Source organism: Octopus bimaculoides, chromosome 1 (assembly GCF_001194135.2).
Source record: "Octopus bimaculoides isolate UCB-OBI-ISO-001 chromosome 1, ASM119413v2, whole genome shotgun sequence".
In the NCBI taxonomy this organism is placed as follows: domain Eukaryota; kingdom Metazoa; phylum Mollusca; class Cephalopoda; order Octopoda; family Octopodidae; genus Octopus; species Octopus bimaculoides.
In genome coordinates this window covers 145,562,289-145,578,384 of record NC_068981.1, presented here as the reverse complement: position 1 = coordinate 145,578,384, position 16,096 = coordinate 145,562,289, and the positions used below count along the sequence as shown (strand labels likewise).

The 16,096-nt window shown below is 38.3% G+C and overlaps 1 protein-coding gene across 1 annotated transcript; it reads right to left on the bottom strand.

Moving 5' to 3' along the window:
- Positions 1-1,466: 1,466 nt before the first annotated feature.
- Positions 1,467-13,537, bottom strand: LOC106868115 (uncharacterized). The gene is made up of 2 exons (XM_014913244.1): positions 13,475-13,537; positions 1,467-1,899 (listed from the first exon to the last, which is right to left on the bottom strand). Exon 2 carries the CDS (start codon positions 1,876-1,878, stop codon positions 1,555-1,557), a length of 324 nt encoding a protein of 107 aa, XP_014768730.1. The 5' UTR covers positions 1,879-1,899; positions 13,475-13,537; the 3' UTR covers positions 1,467-1,554.
- Positions 13,538-16,096: the final 2,559 nt, after the last annotated feature.

Below are 16,096 nucleotides of genomic sequence, written 5' to 3'. Positions count from 1 at the left end.
CACGTGTTACTGACTCTTTCTATCTGCTGTAATAACTCACATACACACACATGTATCACTCACATACACACTTTTCTTTGTACGACGGCCTGTCTTTGATTATATTCTTATATGTCGCATTCACACTCTCACACAGACATACATCTTTAACGCTACAATAAATATTTCTGTTATTCATCTAATACGGTTGTGGTCTTTCATTACTGGTCATCTATGTTATCGTCGTATAACATATTTGTATATCATCATTGATATATTATTTTGTGTTCGACCGTGTGACACGTTTAAATAAAAGGAGTCCTCTGTTTTTCCATCCGTCACCATTTCTCCTTTTTGAGTTCGCACGGTCGACCTTACATACCCGTTTACTATAAATCACTATTTTAGTTTCGTTTTTTGAAATCATGATTTTGAACCAAATCATCAAATATTTTAATACTGTTCTCCACATCTGCCCACTTCTTTCCGCCGAAGAGGTTCATTTACTAACATATATAAGCTGTTCGGGCTCAGTTTAACAACTTCCATAAAAAGAAAAGAAAACAATATCCCAACCAAAACAAAAAGTACTTTCAAAAATCAAAAAATATCAAAGAGATTATAGCTGAGAGATCATAGTTCATTCAAAGTAGCTATCATCACAGCATTAAGGCGGCTCCGGAAACTGGCGCATTCGTTCGTCACCGTGTCCCTGAGAAAGAGTTTCGAACACCTCCTTGATAATACTGTTCTATATTCAAGAGATGAGGAATTATGTACATTATTTACCTTTGACGGATATTTGTCCTCATCTTGTTTGTTGTTAACGCTTCGGCTGATATACCCTCCAGCCTTCATCAGGAGCCTTGGGGAAATTTCGAACCTGGTTTCTCATTCCTAATGTATTTTTCGATGTTGTTGTTGTTGTTGTTGTTGTTGTTGTTGTTGTTATCATCATCATCATCATCATCATCATCATCATCATTAGTATTATTATTATTCAGGTCACTGCCTGGAATAGAACTCGGAATCTTGGGGTTAGTACCTCCAGTGCTGATATCAGAATAGAGTTTGGAATGAGAAAGTGTGGTGTGTTAGTCTTGAAGAGAAGCAAAATCAAATGTATAGACGGGCTAACGATACCGTCGGGGGAGGTTATGAAGCAGATAGAAGAGACGGGCTATGAGAACCAAGGTTCGAAATTTCCCCAAGACACCTGATGAAGATTGGAGGGTGTATCAGCCGAAACGTTGTGTCAACAACAAACAAGATGAGGACAAATATCCATCAAATGTAAATAATGTAAATAACTTCCTTCATCTTGGGCACCAGCTTGGCTTTGGTGTTGCAGGCAGAGCAGTTGGTATCTATCGAAACCGCGCCCCACACATACTAATCCATGGGATTAAAATCGAGAGAATTAGGAGGCCATAAATTGAGGCTGGTAAAGTCACAGAAATTCCACTTTTTTACTCTTCCCGGGGGTATAGCAAGGAACCGAATCTTGCTGCTGTACAGGTGTCCTTCCAGCAGCAACCCTCCCCAGCCAGAGATTTACCACAGTCCCCAGCAGCTTCACATAGTCATTTGAATTGAGTTTAAGACCCTCTTCAAAGATGTGGGGATAAACTCCAGCGTGCGAACACAATCAGAATACCTGCTGTGTCCCTTCTTGAAGGCCAAAGTTTCGTAGTCTCCGTTGCGGTCGTACATATCACGTCTCACAACTTTTATAATATTCACAGAGCATTGAGCAGCAGTCATAATGTAATTTTGATTCCCGGCGTGAATCACCATGATACAGGTAACTCTTTTCCAATATTCAGATGGCTTCCAGTCTTGCATATCTGCTAAATTTTTCTCAACTCCAACTTTAGCCTTTATGCTCCCCAACTTCATTGACTGTTCATCAAGCTGTTCCTGTAAAAGAAACATAAAAATCGTCCAATTTAAACCGAACATCCTCTACACGCGCGCGCAGAATCAATATAAACAGCAATTTGCGGTGTTTCACCCGAAAGGAGAATTATAATTGTCACTAGATGTTCTTGAACGATATACTTCATTTCACGTTGCTCCACTCTGCTCAACAGTAAAATGTGTGTGTGTGTGTGTGTATGTGTGTGTGTAAAGTAAGCGTGGATATAAGGAAGTAGAAGCGGATGTAAGTGTGAGGCAAAATAGACAGGAGAGAATGTGGAGAGTGTGATAGATCTGTATGTACCAAGACATGAGTGTGAGGCGCAGAACTGGTAAGAATTTAATGTAAACATATTTCACCATTACAACCCGATGTAATGTATATATATATATATATATATATATATATATAGAGAGAGAGAGAGAGAGAGAGAGAGAGAGAGAGAGAGAGAGAGAAGGACCAAATATTTAACTGCAGAAGTTAACTTTTTTTCTGTGGCAACTAATGCAACATTACATAAGTTAGGAAATGAATATGAATATAGAAAAATACATATGATATGCAGACGTGTTACCAGATTCTAAAGTTAGGGGAAACAAGCACATAAAAAATGGCCCTGTGACACATACCAATCAATTTTTTAACTCATTTCTCTTATATTACACAGAATATTTCGCGTAACATAAGAAAAATATTTCATTAGTTATAATATGCGTAATTATATCCTACGTTCATTATTTTCATAATTCAATAATGATGTAATTAATATATGAAACTTGCAACTACCGATATAAGAGTGACACGAAAAAGATGAAACGCCACGGGATCGTCCAGTGTCGAGAGGTTATGACATCAGGGTTTGTTTTGATTTCTTCAGAAGTTAGCTGCCACCAACACATCACAGGACATTGTGCAGACTGTTCAAAAACAAGGGCGGTTGGTCAAATAAAGTAATGACTCTAGAAAGTTCTTCCAAGGCCATGTGATTAACGGAGAAAAAAAGAGATTTTTAAAAAAATACTGAAAAGACGTCAATTTTGAAAAATGTGCTTGAGGGAACGGTCGCCTCCCTTGCTCTCCTTTTGACTAGGTCACTGGTGGTATATGGTGGGGAACGATTTTATACATGAAGGCTAGATTGTATTGTGAGGGCTGCAATGCAATCTAATAAGGTCTCATAAAAGAAAATGCAATTAAATGAAAAATGCAATGACATTTATTAAGAGCACTTTTTATCATCTTTCAATAGGGAGGGAATGCCCGCAATCCTTTACAGAATCTTCGAGACCCGTGCTGGTGGAAGGGCGGAAGGAAGATATCCTCTAGCTAGAGACCTGATTCAGATGCTTACAACAGAGTGGACTCCGTTAAAGGGACACAAGGTGAAAGATGGTGGGCTTTAACCGGATTAAGTCTGTCCTCCAAGTAGACCATGTGAGAACTTGAACTCAGAACGTAAGAAGCCGGAAAATTACCGCAATACGTTCGGCCCAACCTTTTCCAATATATCATCGGATCCTACTTGGTGTTTAAGTGAAACAGATTTTGACCTCCTTTACTGAAAAGATCGTCCTGGCTATAAAGGAGTTCTTTTTTTAATATATATATATATATATATATATATATACTGTGCTAATTTATTTCCTCGTCGGCTGAAGAGAAAGTCGTTGAACACCATTACTTAATTTTCACTCGACAGTAGATATGATACGGGCTCAAATTTGGTGTTTTTGGAATCCCTTCTTTTCGAACCCTGCTGTTGTGGTATAGCTAAAGTACGTGCCAACCTTTAAGTTACTTGTTAAGGTTATTTCTATAGATTTTCTATAGAAATCATAGCCAACACTGATTGTGTTACGATGTTTCGTATCCGAGTACACGCAATGTAGACAACAATGAAATCGAAATCGAAGATGAAAAACGGGTTATGAAATATATGCCATATTTCAGGAGTTTTTGTTCCTTCATCAGCACCCATCCAACCCATTAACTCATGGTTTAAGTAGCCACTAAATATAGCGTGTAACATTTACCAATTTTACATATTAAACATATTCCTGAAAACTGGTACATAAATATTAATGGCCTGTAGGGAATACAGCCTAAATAGGTTTATGCAGCAGACCTCATAAAAGCATCGTCCCATTCCCACCGTTAGCTAAGCTACTGTCCTACAGAAATGTAAACGAAAATGGAATTTATGTTCTCTCTGCCATATATAACTGCAGACTGACAATTCAAAGAAAATATTCAAATATAAACTCTTGAAAGACGAGATCCTTTTATTAAATCAATAATAGAGCCCTACCTCTGAAGTAAACTGAGATTTTAAGAGGATAAAACTAAATCCAACAATCTAGTGTTTCTGTTAATTTGCTACCCACTCCCATGGTCAGGAATGTGTAGGGGTAGGGTACGATAGATTCGAACGAAATCCCCCGCAAAATTATCTAACGTTTTTATTTTTTGCGTTTATCGCAAATTAGTCGATTTACAACGAGATCATTTTAATCATTGAGTCCCCACTCCATTCTCACTAATCGGTGCAATTTCTGGTTACTCCCATGCCACCGAAACGTGTGTTTTAAATCGGTAATTAGCTGCGTAAGGAAAGTTAGCTTAAAATCTATGGCTACAAGATAACGGTAGTCCCAAATTGGTCGGTTGACGTAACACGTTGTCCAGTTTAACACCAACAGGCATTCGGTCCATATCTTCTGGTTCAACCTCAGACCAAGTTTGTTTGCAACAGATATTTCCCTGCAGATGTTCAAACTGAGATTCAGTAACATCAAGCAGTTTGGGTGGGTCTACAAAGGACGTGCGTATTCCCACGTTTGTATTGACTAACTTATTAAAAACAAAATTCGTAACCGGATGATCGACTTGATTCGCCGAAAGCCAACAGTTTGTGTGTCAATAATACTTCAAAATAATCAGGAGCATCAACTGTACTGAGTTCACTCGATATTCCGGTCCTGTAGTGTAACACAACATGAAAACATTATGAGTTCTATATGGCAGCTTTATAGGTATTTTCTGTGTTCTTCCATAGATGAACGATTTGAATACATAATATCGTATGAAGAAAAGTTTATTTTATTTTTAAAATCACAACTGTTTTTATCGAAAAGTTTAATAAACAAAACTATATTTTCTTTTGCAGCACAGTTTATTTTGGGATCTATTTCTCTCTCTAAAAAAAACAGCTCTTTGGTGCAGAGTATTTAGACTGTAGTAGTAGTAGTAGTAGTAGTAGTAGTAGTAGTAGTAGTAGTAGTAGTAGTAGTAGCAGTAGCAGCAGCTGTAGTAGTAGTAGTAGCAGCAGCAGCTGTAGCAATTGTCTTTGCAGCTGCTGTTTAGTCTCAGGTCAACTGTGATTGAGAAGAACGGTGGCCAAAAACATTCTATCCATAAGCATCCGGGCTACGTTATTTAATATGCCCTTCGCAAGAACTACAGTATCCTTTCTTTTTTAAATACGGCAAAGTGGATTTGGTTTCTTTCTCTCTACCACCTTTTTCTTTCTTTCTTTTAGCAGATTTTGTTATCACGTAGAGATTGTATCACATGTAATGAGAACCCTGAAAGCATGTCTCATGAAAACTTTTAGACACAAAAGAACATAAAAAATCCAATCACTGGAAGCTTGATGAGGATTTATTGGCACAACAGACGGAACCGAATTACATTCTTTCTTGAAAAGAATCTTCGACGTCGCTTACAATGAAGAAAAGTGCTTCGAGGTCGTTTGCACTGCAATAAGCTAGGTATAATAAATAGCAGGATATCGAAATGTAATTCGGTGAATTCTGACTATTTTAGGAAATACGGATAGTTTTATATACGCTCTTTTAGTATTTAGAAGAACAATAACCCATATAAATCTCTCAGCTCTGGAAAGCTTTGCAAACTACTCCACACTGGAGAGATCTATGTGGTTGGCGTTCAGCTTGGGTATTTGAAGATCGTAGTCCATAGAGAAAAATATGCTTGTGGAAGGAGTTCCAGGAAGTTATAGTTACGGGGAAGAATAATTTGGAAATGAGATAAAGAAAAGATGAAAAGAGAGAGTAGTGCCTCTAATGGGCCGCTGTTGAGGTAGTATGCAGTGCTGGGAGCCTTGTTTACATATTAAAAAAAAAAAACAATGACTAGAGCAAGAGATGGCAAAACCAGCACAAACTTTGAGTACGTCTCTTACGTTCTGAGATCAAGTTGCACCAGAGTCGACTTCGCCTCTTACTCTCCTGGAACAAAAAAGTATGTCAATTAGCACGATCGATTTAACCGATTACGCCCTTCACACAAAGTTAGAAATTGCCGTCATCATCGTCAATATAACAACAACAACAACACCAACAATAATAATAATAAATGCCCGGATGCAGTACCAGGCAGTGGCTCTCATGGCTTCTGATCTTAATTGATTGGAAGTGTTATCATGTACATTGTTTTGTCTTGGTATAAAAAGATGGGCTACAGCAAATATTCTGCTCAATACCATAGATTTGCTTGTCAGTTGTTTGACCCTAATCAGTTGAGCATGTCCCTTGATGGCTAATGATATGTGCATCTCTGATCATGAGCAGAAGTAGTGGGGGAGCATCATAGCCATGTGTTGAGAGGAATTCTTTGGGGTTTGAATAATTCACCTCTGGAAACAGGTGTTTTGCTCAACATCCTTAAACAAACCTTATTCATGGACCTTTTGAGCGGGATGGGCTACTGGACCGGAAGAAAATTCTAACTGGGCCCCACCTGCGTGGTCATGGGCTGTTTATCTTGATATGAGATCACCATGACGCGCACATATGGTTGTGATGCATGTGCCTGGTGTACCCTTATCAGACGGGTAGTCATGATAGGTATATTGGGCTTCGTATATTTTACCCCAGTGTCACTTTGATGGCATGAACTACTCTCTCACTCAATAATAATAATAATAATAATAATAATAATAATAATAATAATAATAGTAATAATAATAGTAATAATAATAATGATGATGATGATAATAACAATAAGAAGAAGGAGGAGAAGAAGAAGAAGAAGAAGAAGAAGAAGAAGAAGAAGAAGAAGAAGAAGAAGAAGAAGAAGAAGAATTTTATACAGTTGCATGAAAGGATCGTTGCACACCTTGATAAGTGCCTGTAACGGCGATACGATCTTACCGGGATAACAAATGGGCGAATGTTGGTGTGAAATCTTCGACCTATAACCTATTTACCACTTATGTGGAAGCTTATGATTGGTGTTTTGGAGGAAAAGTTATATGAACGTTATATCATCATCTGCAAAGTAACACTTTATTCCCAGTGGAACAGAATGGATGCAAGAGGCAAAGTAAAGGAACTAATGACTAGTTGTTCGTTGATAAAAATCATAATTAGAAATTGCAGATGTAGATCGAATGTACCATGGTTGGTTTACAGAAAGGCATATGACATGGTACCGCACAGTTGGATAAGCAAAACAATGAGCATGTTTGGAGTGGCAGAAAATAGGGAGAAACTAGTCTATGAAAATATGAAACATTGGAATACTGAATTGATTGGAGAAAAACAAAGAGTTTGGAAAATGAACATCAGATGTGGCATATTTCAAGGTAATAGTTTATCTCCATTATTATTTCTATTGACTATGATACATCTCAGTTTGATATGAGGGTAAGTCAAAATAGCTTATGATTTCGGAAAAGTATATGGCCAGATGATATAAAGCTTTCAGGGAAAACTGAGAATCAGCCAGAAAGTCTTTTACATACTGTTTGCATTTTCTCAAATGATGTAGATATGGAATTCGGGATTGAAAAGTGTGCTATATTGATAATGAAACGAGGAAGATTTGAAGGAAGCCAGAGAATATAAATGCCAAATGGGCAAAAAATGAATGCAGTTGAGAAAAGACACTGGTATAAGTATTTAGGAATGTTGAAGGCAGATGAAACAAAACATAAAGAGATAAAGCAAATTACAAGTATGGAGTATAAAAGGAGAGTGATAAAAATATTACAGTTAAAGTTTAATTCAAAATGTTAATGAAGCGATAAATTCAAGAGTAGTGCCTGTCATCAGATATGGAGCTGGAATTGTAGACTGGACCAAGACGAGGTACAGAAACTTGACAGAAAAATTAGAAAGATGTTGACTCTATATGGAACCCATCATCCGAAAGCTGATATCAACCAGCTGTACTTAAAGTGAGACCAGGGTGGAAGAGACTTAATTGCTGTGGAAGAGTGTGTACAGATAGAAAAAGAAAGCCTACTAGATTATTTACAGTATAATACAAGGCTTTAAGCACTTGAAAGATTATAGAAACCTTGTAGATATCTAAGGTTACAGGTAGTAACCCGCTACCCACATATATTCTACCAGGAATAAGACCAATCCTGAGTCAAGTCGAATAATAATAATAATGATAATAATAATAATAATAATAATAATAATAATAATAATAATAATAATAATAATAATAATAATAATAATAATAATAATAATAATAATAATAATAATAATGATAATAATAATAATAATAATAATAATAATAATAATAATAATAATAATAAAAATAATAATAATAATAATAATGATAATAATCCTTTCTACTGTAGGCACAAGGCCTGAAATTTAGAGGGAGGGGACTAGTCGATTTTTCCGACCCATTACATTCTGAGTTCAAATTCCGCGGATCGTAGTGATGATGAAACACAACTAGAAGGAAAGGGTAAGGTGTGAACGAAGTTCTGACAGAAGAGGAACGAAAGATTTGTATGTAGGTCCCTTCGCTCAGCCTCGTTTGAGATTCATTGATTCTCTATTCTTTTCATTACCTCACCCGCGTTCTTCACCATCATGCAAGTAGTACCGACCAAACCAGACACCCAAGCAACTTAAACGGCCTATCGATCCAACAAGAAACATGCATTGGTAAGCTTAGACAAAGATTCTCCAATTTCTTCTGTGGTCTGCTTGTGTTCAGATAGCTTGGTGTGCACTACCTTTATTTCAAACACCATGATCACTATGTCATCTGTATAAACAGAAAACAGCAAACTCCTTTACACCAGCATAAGTGAGATCCCCTCGGAACGCTCAACTTTCCCAGAAATTTGATTGCCAATACGCAAAATAACGACGAGAGAAGGTAATTTTTTGTGGCGTAAGAGGAGGTGTGGTAGAGCCTATGTCATTCGCAGGCTCTTCAAAAACGCGGTCACTGAGGAAATTCCGGTGTTGACAACCTGAGAAAGAACAAGTCCAGCTAAAACACAGTAGAAGTAACGAAAAAATAAGAGACATCCACGTTGGATAGGCCTGGGTGGAGACGTTATTTAACAAACAAATTCAGAGACAGAGATGCCGTTATACCAGCGATAAATTAGATGGAGAGAGGAAACAGTACGCTTGAGAGACGGAGCCTGTAGTGTGTTGGCGAGTTTTTGCCTCCATATCGAACAGTGCAAATGATGCTGAATGGCTTCAACTGTTCTGGGAATTGAACAAATATTACTGAATAAACGTGATTGTCCAATGAATGAAGACCTGTCAAAATTGGTCACAGTCTGATGATGTGAAGTTGGATGGTTGAGGAGCCAGAATTCACATTTGGAACTATTAACGCTAAAGCCCCTACTACCAAGTTCCTCAATTATCGTCCTTGCAGTTGCAAGGACCTTCTCAGGAGGGCCCTTCCCCAAACAAGCATCATCAATATACAAAACTTTCAAGTCTAGGTCAGCTCCCATTTTAGCAGCATCATCAATACCCAGTGCAAATAGAGCAGGTCCAAGTGGGTCACCGTGTTCAGATGGGATGAGGTGGTCACCAAAGGAGAGGTAGGGGGGCTCCCGATAAGCTTGCCAAGCGAAGTGATAGAGCTATGGGGCATTCTCCCTTACTGTACGGATGATGACGTCCCGACTGATGGAATTGAAGGCATTCCTGGGGTTGAATTTGAAGATGACCTTTAGGGACTCAGAGGGCAAGTTGTTGAAAGCTCTAGTAGTAGCCTCACAACCTAGCTTAGTACCTACTTCTAGCGGACAAGTAGTAAGAAACTGAGAACAGACACACTTTTGCTGTGAGCCGTCGCAGAGTACAACTAACTGCGATAGGGCGGAGATCACCACTGGGCTTGGTGAGATCAAATGGTTTAGCCCAAAGAATTGGTGACGAATGTATGGAAGAACACTCTCGGACTAGAACAAGTTTATGAAATAAACCAAACGCTTAGCATAATGCCACTAAGTTCGTGATGAACCTCACAGCTATACGTGTTAGCAGACAATTCAACCGGCACTGCCTGCTTTTGCTAGCTGCTTTGTTCTAATGTCTAGTGGACACTACAAAATGTGTGCACGCGCAAACACACATGCATGCACACATGCACGCTTACACACGCGCGCGCACTCACACACACATGCACTCACACTCGCGCGCGCGCGCACTCACTCACACACACAACACAACACATGCACGCACACACACATACACACGATGCAAACCACATTTTCACACATACTTACACGCACTTATACATGCATTCGCATACTCACTCACACACACACTCACACACACACACACACGCACACACACACACTATTTATACACTCATGGAAAGACAATCGCTATCGATTTTTACAGAATTCATTATATATTAATAATATTCATAAAACAGGAGCAAACGCCGGTGACAGGACAAGCTGTTGGGTAAATCGAATTATGAAGTCGATTTCGATTTACAGATGACATTCAATGATTTTATTTCTACTGCAACAGAAAGACGTAAAGAAAAAGCATTAACATTCCCACCCGTCAATATATGCGTGTCTTTCTCCTTAACAAGAAATCGATAGTTTGACACACAAAAAAAAAAGTAAATAAAGAAAGAAAAAGCAAAGAAAAGAAAAGAAAAGAAAAGTAAAAAAACTACAATAATAGTGACTGTGTTCAACCCGGAAGTATAGAAATACTTAGCCTGCGTTGATTGGTCAATGTTGAAGTTGAATGTTCGTGAGCAGGCACCGCAGCAGTAAATAAACTAACAATTGTAGTGTAATAGGTAAAATAAGCGGTGAAGTAGGTTCCTACTTGGTTGTTTACAAATTGTGTTGGCAACCAGTTGGTTCCGGGTACGGGTTCGTTCACAGTGTGCCACACCTCGGACAAATGTTTTCTATCATAGACTACATGCCCAATAACTACTGTGTTTAGGAGACGAGAAAAATATGCGACTGTCTGATGTTTTAGACACACACACACACACACACACACACACACACACACACACACACACACGCTCGTGTGCGTTTATGAAGTGCCTGTTTAAGTGCGTGACATATAACCTGTGAGTTAGAATTCCATTTATACACACACACACACACACATATGTATATATATATATGTGTGTATGTATATAAACACAAATACATATATGCATGTGTGTGTATACATATATACATATGTATATATATAAAGAGAGAGAGGGAGAGACAGACAGACAGACAGACAGACAGACAGACAGACAGACAGACAGACAGATAGATAGATGCATATATGCCTTTGTATGTGTGTGTAAGTACAAAAAAAACTTTAAATATTAAATTTAATGAATTCATTCTAAGACACGTGAGTAGGATGTGTGTGCCTGTGTGCATGTGTGTGCGTGCGTGTGTGTGCATGTGTGTGTGTGTGTGTGTGTGAAAGCCACATTGAACCATGCGTAATACAATCACATTGAATCATACATAATACAATCTCCTTGAAGAATTTGTAGGGACGTTTGAAATTCTTGATTTTATCTAAAATAAAAGCGAGTGCTAATGCAAAAGTAAAATTTTGTCCCTTACCACCCATCTCTACCCAGTCTCTCGGGAAAGTAAAAAAAAAAAACTTTTGCGAAACTGGTAAATTTGGTTGTGGTCTGTGAGGTTAGGTTTCGCTACAGTTTATCTCCTTAACTATTGCTGCAGTACTAGGCTCATTTATGGATCTTGACATTCGATTAGGGACATAGCCAGGTTCTAAAGTTAGGGGTAGCGAACACACACACAAAAAAGGGCATTATAACACATACCAAACAATTAACTCACTGATTTTAATTTTGTGTTTAAAAGGTGCTGATTTTGATAAACGTGTTTGGATGGGAGCGGTCGCCCCTCTTGCTCCCGTTATATACGCCACTATATTTGGTGTCTTACTAAGCGGCTTGGAGCACTAGTGTAGTTTGAGTGTGTGCCGCCCGGGGACGGCCCTTCATTTTGCCGCCCCTGAGCCCCAACAAAAAATTAAATATTGCCTACAGCCGACCCAAAAGTGGTGCCTCCTCCATAGAAGTGCCACCCAGGACAGACCGCCCTCTCCGCCCCTCTAGCTACACAAGTGGATCGGAGCTTTCTTACTATATGAGCACAATATTCAACAACTTAGCACTATATGCGCCAAAGAGGGAGCTTCTACGTGGTAAATCGATCAGGTAAGCAGCAGCTAAATATCCTTCAAATCACCCATACCACCACCGTTTTAGGAAAGGCCTATTAGACAATATGATTCTGGATTCCTTGCACATCGGAAAAAACGGATTGTCCATGGCTAAAAATTCTTTAACCTGTAGGTAAACAACAAAAACAGCAACTTTGCATTTTAAAGAACAGGGATCGGCAACAAGTGGACCACTGAGGTGTTGTCTGTGGACCTCAATTTTTTTTTTTTAATCCTCGAATATAATTGAGCAGTTGATAACAGTCTGTTGATAGCAGTCTGTATCACAAACGTAAGCATTGCTTGGCAAGATAAGCAGGTATATTTTCATATAAGGTATATATGTAGGCCATGGCTAAATGTTATAAAAAGTAAACCATTTCAAAAAGAGATTTATGATCCCTGATAAAGAGGGTTAACTGAAGATTTGAATAGCCAAGTCCTGAGTTTTGGGAGGTGTTTGTGCGTTGACTAATAGAAAATGAACGGTCATTTTTCTATGAAATTTGCAAAACGAAACTTGTAGAAAATTGCCAAATATTCTTTATGCAAAAAGTACGAGAAGAGGTGCTTAGAGTTTGTGATATGCTGACGATAAATACGATAAACCAAGAATGCTTTGGACGTTGACTAAAATTAAAAGTTCTTACAATCGAAATGTAGCATTAAATTGAGTAGCCTAAGCTAGGGTTACCTTTTATAGGGGACGGCATTTTAAGAAGGGGTCATGTGCGATATGTTGAAGTTTTTAAGTGGAACCGGATGTGGGCAGCAAACTCAAAGATTGGCGTACTGAAAAAGTTCCTGGATTTAAGGGCATTGTGAAAGGGCTAGTTGGAGGTCCAACATTCCGAGTTCTTTTACAGGGCTTAGAAAAACTGAAGGGCCGCTGCAATACGTGTATGAATCTGAGAGGAGAATATGTTGGATAAAATCATAATTAACTGATCCTCCCGTATTTTCTTCTACCCAAAGCCAGGAACTTTTCAGCACCCACTCGTAGTTACGCCGCTGATTAAATTGAGATATATCAGAAGCGAGATCAAATCCTTTTCCTTTCTCTCACACTTCAAGAAATATTTACACTTACCCTACATTTTGCTGGTGACAAACAGATTAGAAAAAGTGTGAGTATCGAAAAACATGTCAATGAACGTTTCTCCGCAGTGATTTAAAATATAGCCTTCATTTGTCACAGATATTTCACGAAACAACAGATGGTCGTGAATATTTTTTTTTAGGCGAGTTTAACGGATGTATCTATTGTTTTATAAACTTTTGTTTTTATATATTTTCAATTAATTTTTTAGCATTATTGTATGAATTTATGAACTATAATCGCGTTACATATTTCAAATCAAAGAAAGGGCAAACACACCAAATACTGCACATATTATATACATACCTTCTATTCATACTTAATCTTACACACACACGCACACACGCACACACACACAAACACACACATATCAAATCATTGAGTTGTCCATGAGTCAGAAAAATAGCGCACTCTCAAAGAGGAGTAGAGCGGATATATTCTAACATTATTGCGCAATGTATTATTGCTTATGGCACATAAGCCATGAGCACCCGGTCAGCATTGCTGAAGGATCGTAAATATTGCCAAATGGAACAGTTGGCGCGAAACCGTCGGTAACATTTTGACCAGGCATTTGCCACAACCAGTAATATTACTACTCGACGATATATATATATCTCGTGAGGCTATGGACCAACGCCTGGAAAAATTCCCCTCCGGCGATCATGCCAAGACAACGTTACTCATGCATGGAAGTTACCTTCCATGCATGTTACTCTTGCATAGAAGCTACCTTCCTTTACGTCACTGGCGTTGTCCAGGCAAAGAACAAGGGCCGATACAACTGGCTACCAGTGTCATCGCAAGCATTGTCGTCAGAACATGAGGCGCCTTTACAGATAACACAACCTGTCCCGTCCAACTAACAATGTTACAAATATACCTTGTTTCGATCCTGTATGAACGAAATGCTAGGTTGACCATGCTTTGTAGAAGATATTGTATCAGGACAACTACCCCCAGGACAATTTTTCCCCTTGGTTAATTACACCCCCTCTCCAATATATTAAGAAGTTTTAAATCATCATCTGTTGTCCTCGGGGGTAATTGTCCTGGGGCGGGGGAGGTTAATGTCCTAGGCTCAGAAGATATGGCTCTGTTCTCGTTTAAGCTTTTTATTTGGATTGGGTTTTTCTTTTTCATATGTCCTAATACATAAAGAGAATAGCGTAGCAAAGCAAGGTCTTTTCTCTCTAATGTTGCCTCTGAACTTTGCGTCTGTGCGCACACACAGATGTTTTACAACTAGCACACAAGGGAAAAGGGATAAAAAGTATGCGTACACAAAGTTTACAAGATGAAATAGAATTTACTATATTGGAGATTGTAATTCAAACAGATGCGCGAATCCAGGTAAAAAAAAAGTCACAGGAAAAAGTCACGGTTTTTTTTGTTTTTGTTTTTTCTGGGGTGAGGGTTGTCCGAGAGGGGTTTGTACTAGGGGGTTTGTCCGGATCCCATAAATTAACTGTGACTTTTTTTCCTGTGATTTTATTACCGGTCACCAGATGCGCACATACTTATGCATGGTAAAAAGATTCGAGAAAAAACTCCACGTGGTGAATTGTAGAGAAAATTTATTCTGCGCAATATATGTATGTGTGTGTGTATATGTGTATACATACATACATACATACATACACACAACCACACACACACACACACATACATACATACATACATACATACATACATACATACATACATGTGTATGTCAAGATATGCAATTATATGCATGCGAATACATATATAAACAAAACATGTACATCTGCACATGTACATACAAACATACAAAAATACCCTGTTGATTTTGAAAAACCAGTGAAGGGGCAGGCCTTGGATATAGGTTAGAAACCAGCTCTTTCTCTACAGGCAAGAAATCTTGAAATAAAACTCAATAACGACATGCATACATACTTACATACCTACGTACACATATACGATGCACACACACACACACATACACACATGTACACACGCTTACATATGCATTTATACATATATATTAAATATACATATATACGTATATCTATGAATGTATGTATACAGATATACTTTTATTAAATAATAATAATCCTTGAATGGTATTTATAAGTATTTTAATACATCACTATGCGTGTTTCCACATAATGGCGCATATATTGGAATAGGAGCATTATTATCATATTCAAAACGTTTTACTTTACACAAATTTAACATATGTATTTCTATTCTTTTATTCTTTTACTCGTTTCAGTCATTTGACTGCGGCCATGCTGGAGCACCGCTTTTAGTCGAACGAATCGACCACTGGACTTATTCTTTGTAAGCCTAGTACTTATTCTAGCGTTGTCTTTTACCGAACCGCTAAGTTTCGGAGACGTAAACCCACCAGCATCGGTTGTCAAGCGATGTTGGGGGGGGGGGACAAACACAAACACACAAACATATACACACACATACATACATATATATACATATACACGGCGGGCTTCTTTCAGCTTCCGTCTACCAAATCCACTCACAAGGCTTTGGTCGGCCTGAGGCTATAGTAGAAGACACTTGCCCAAGGAGCCACGCAATGGGACTGAACCCGGAACCATGTGGTTGGTAAGCTAGCTACTTACCATACAG

Bases quoted from the DNA above. Each gene is read 5' to 3' on its own strand.
- LOC106868115 (XM_014913244.1), bottom strand. From the start codon at position 1,878: ATGAAGTTGGGGAGCATAAAGGCTAAAGTTGGAGTTGAGAAAAATTTA.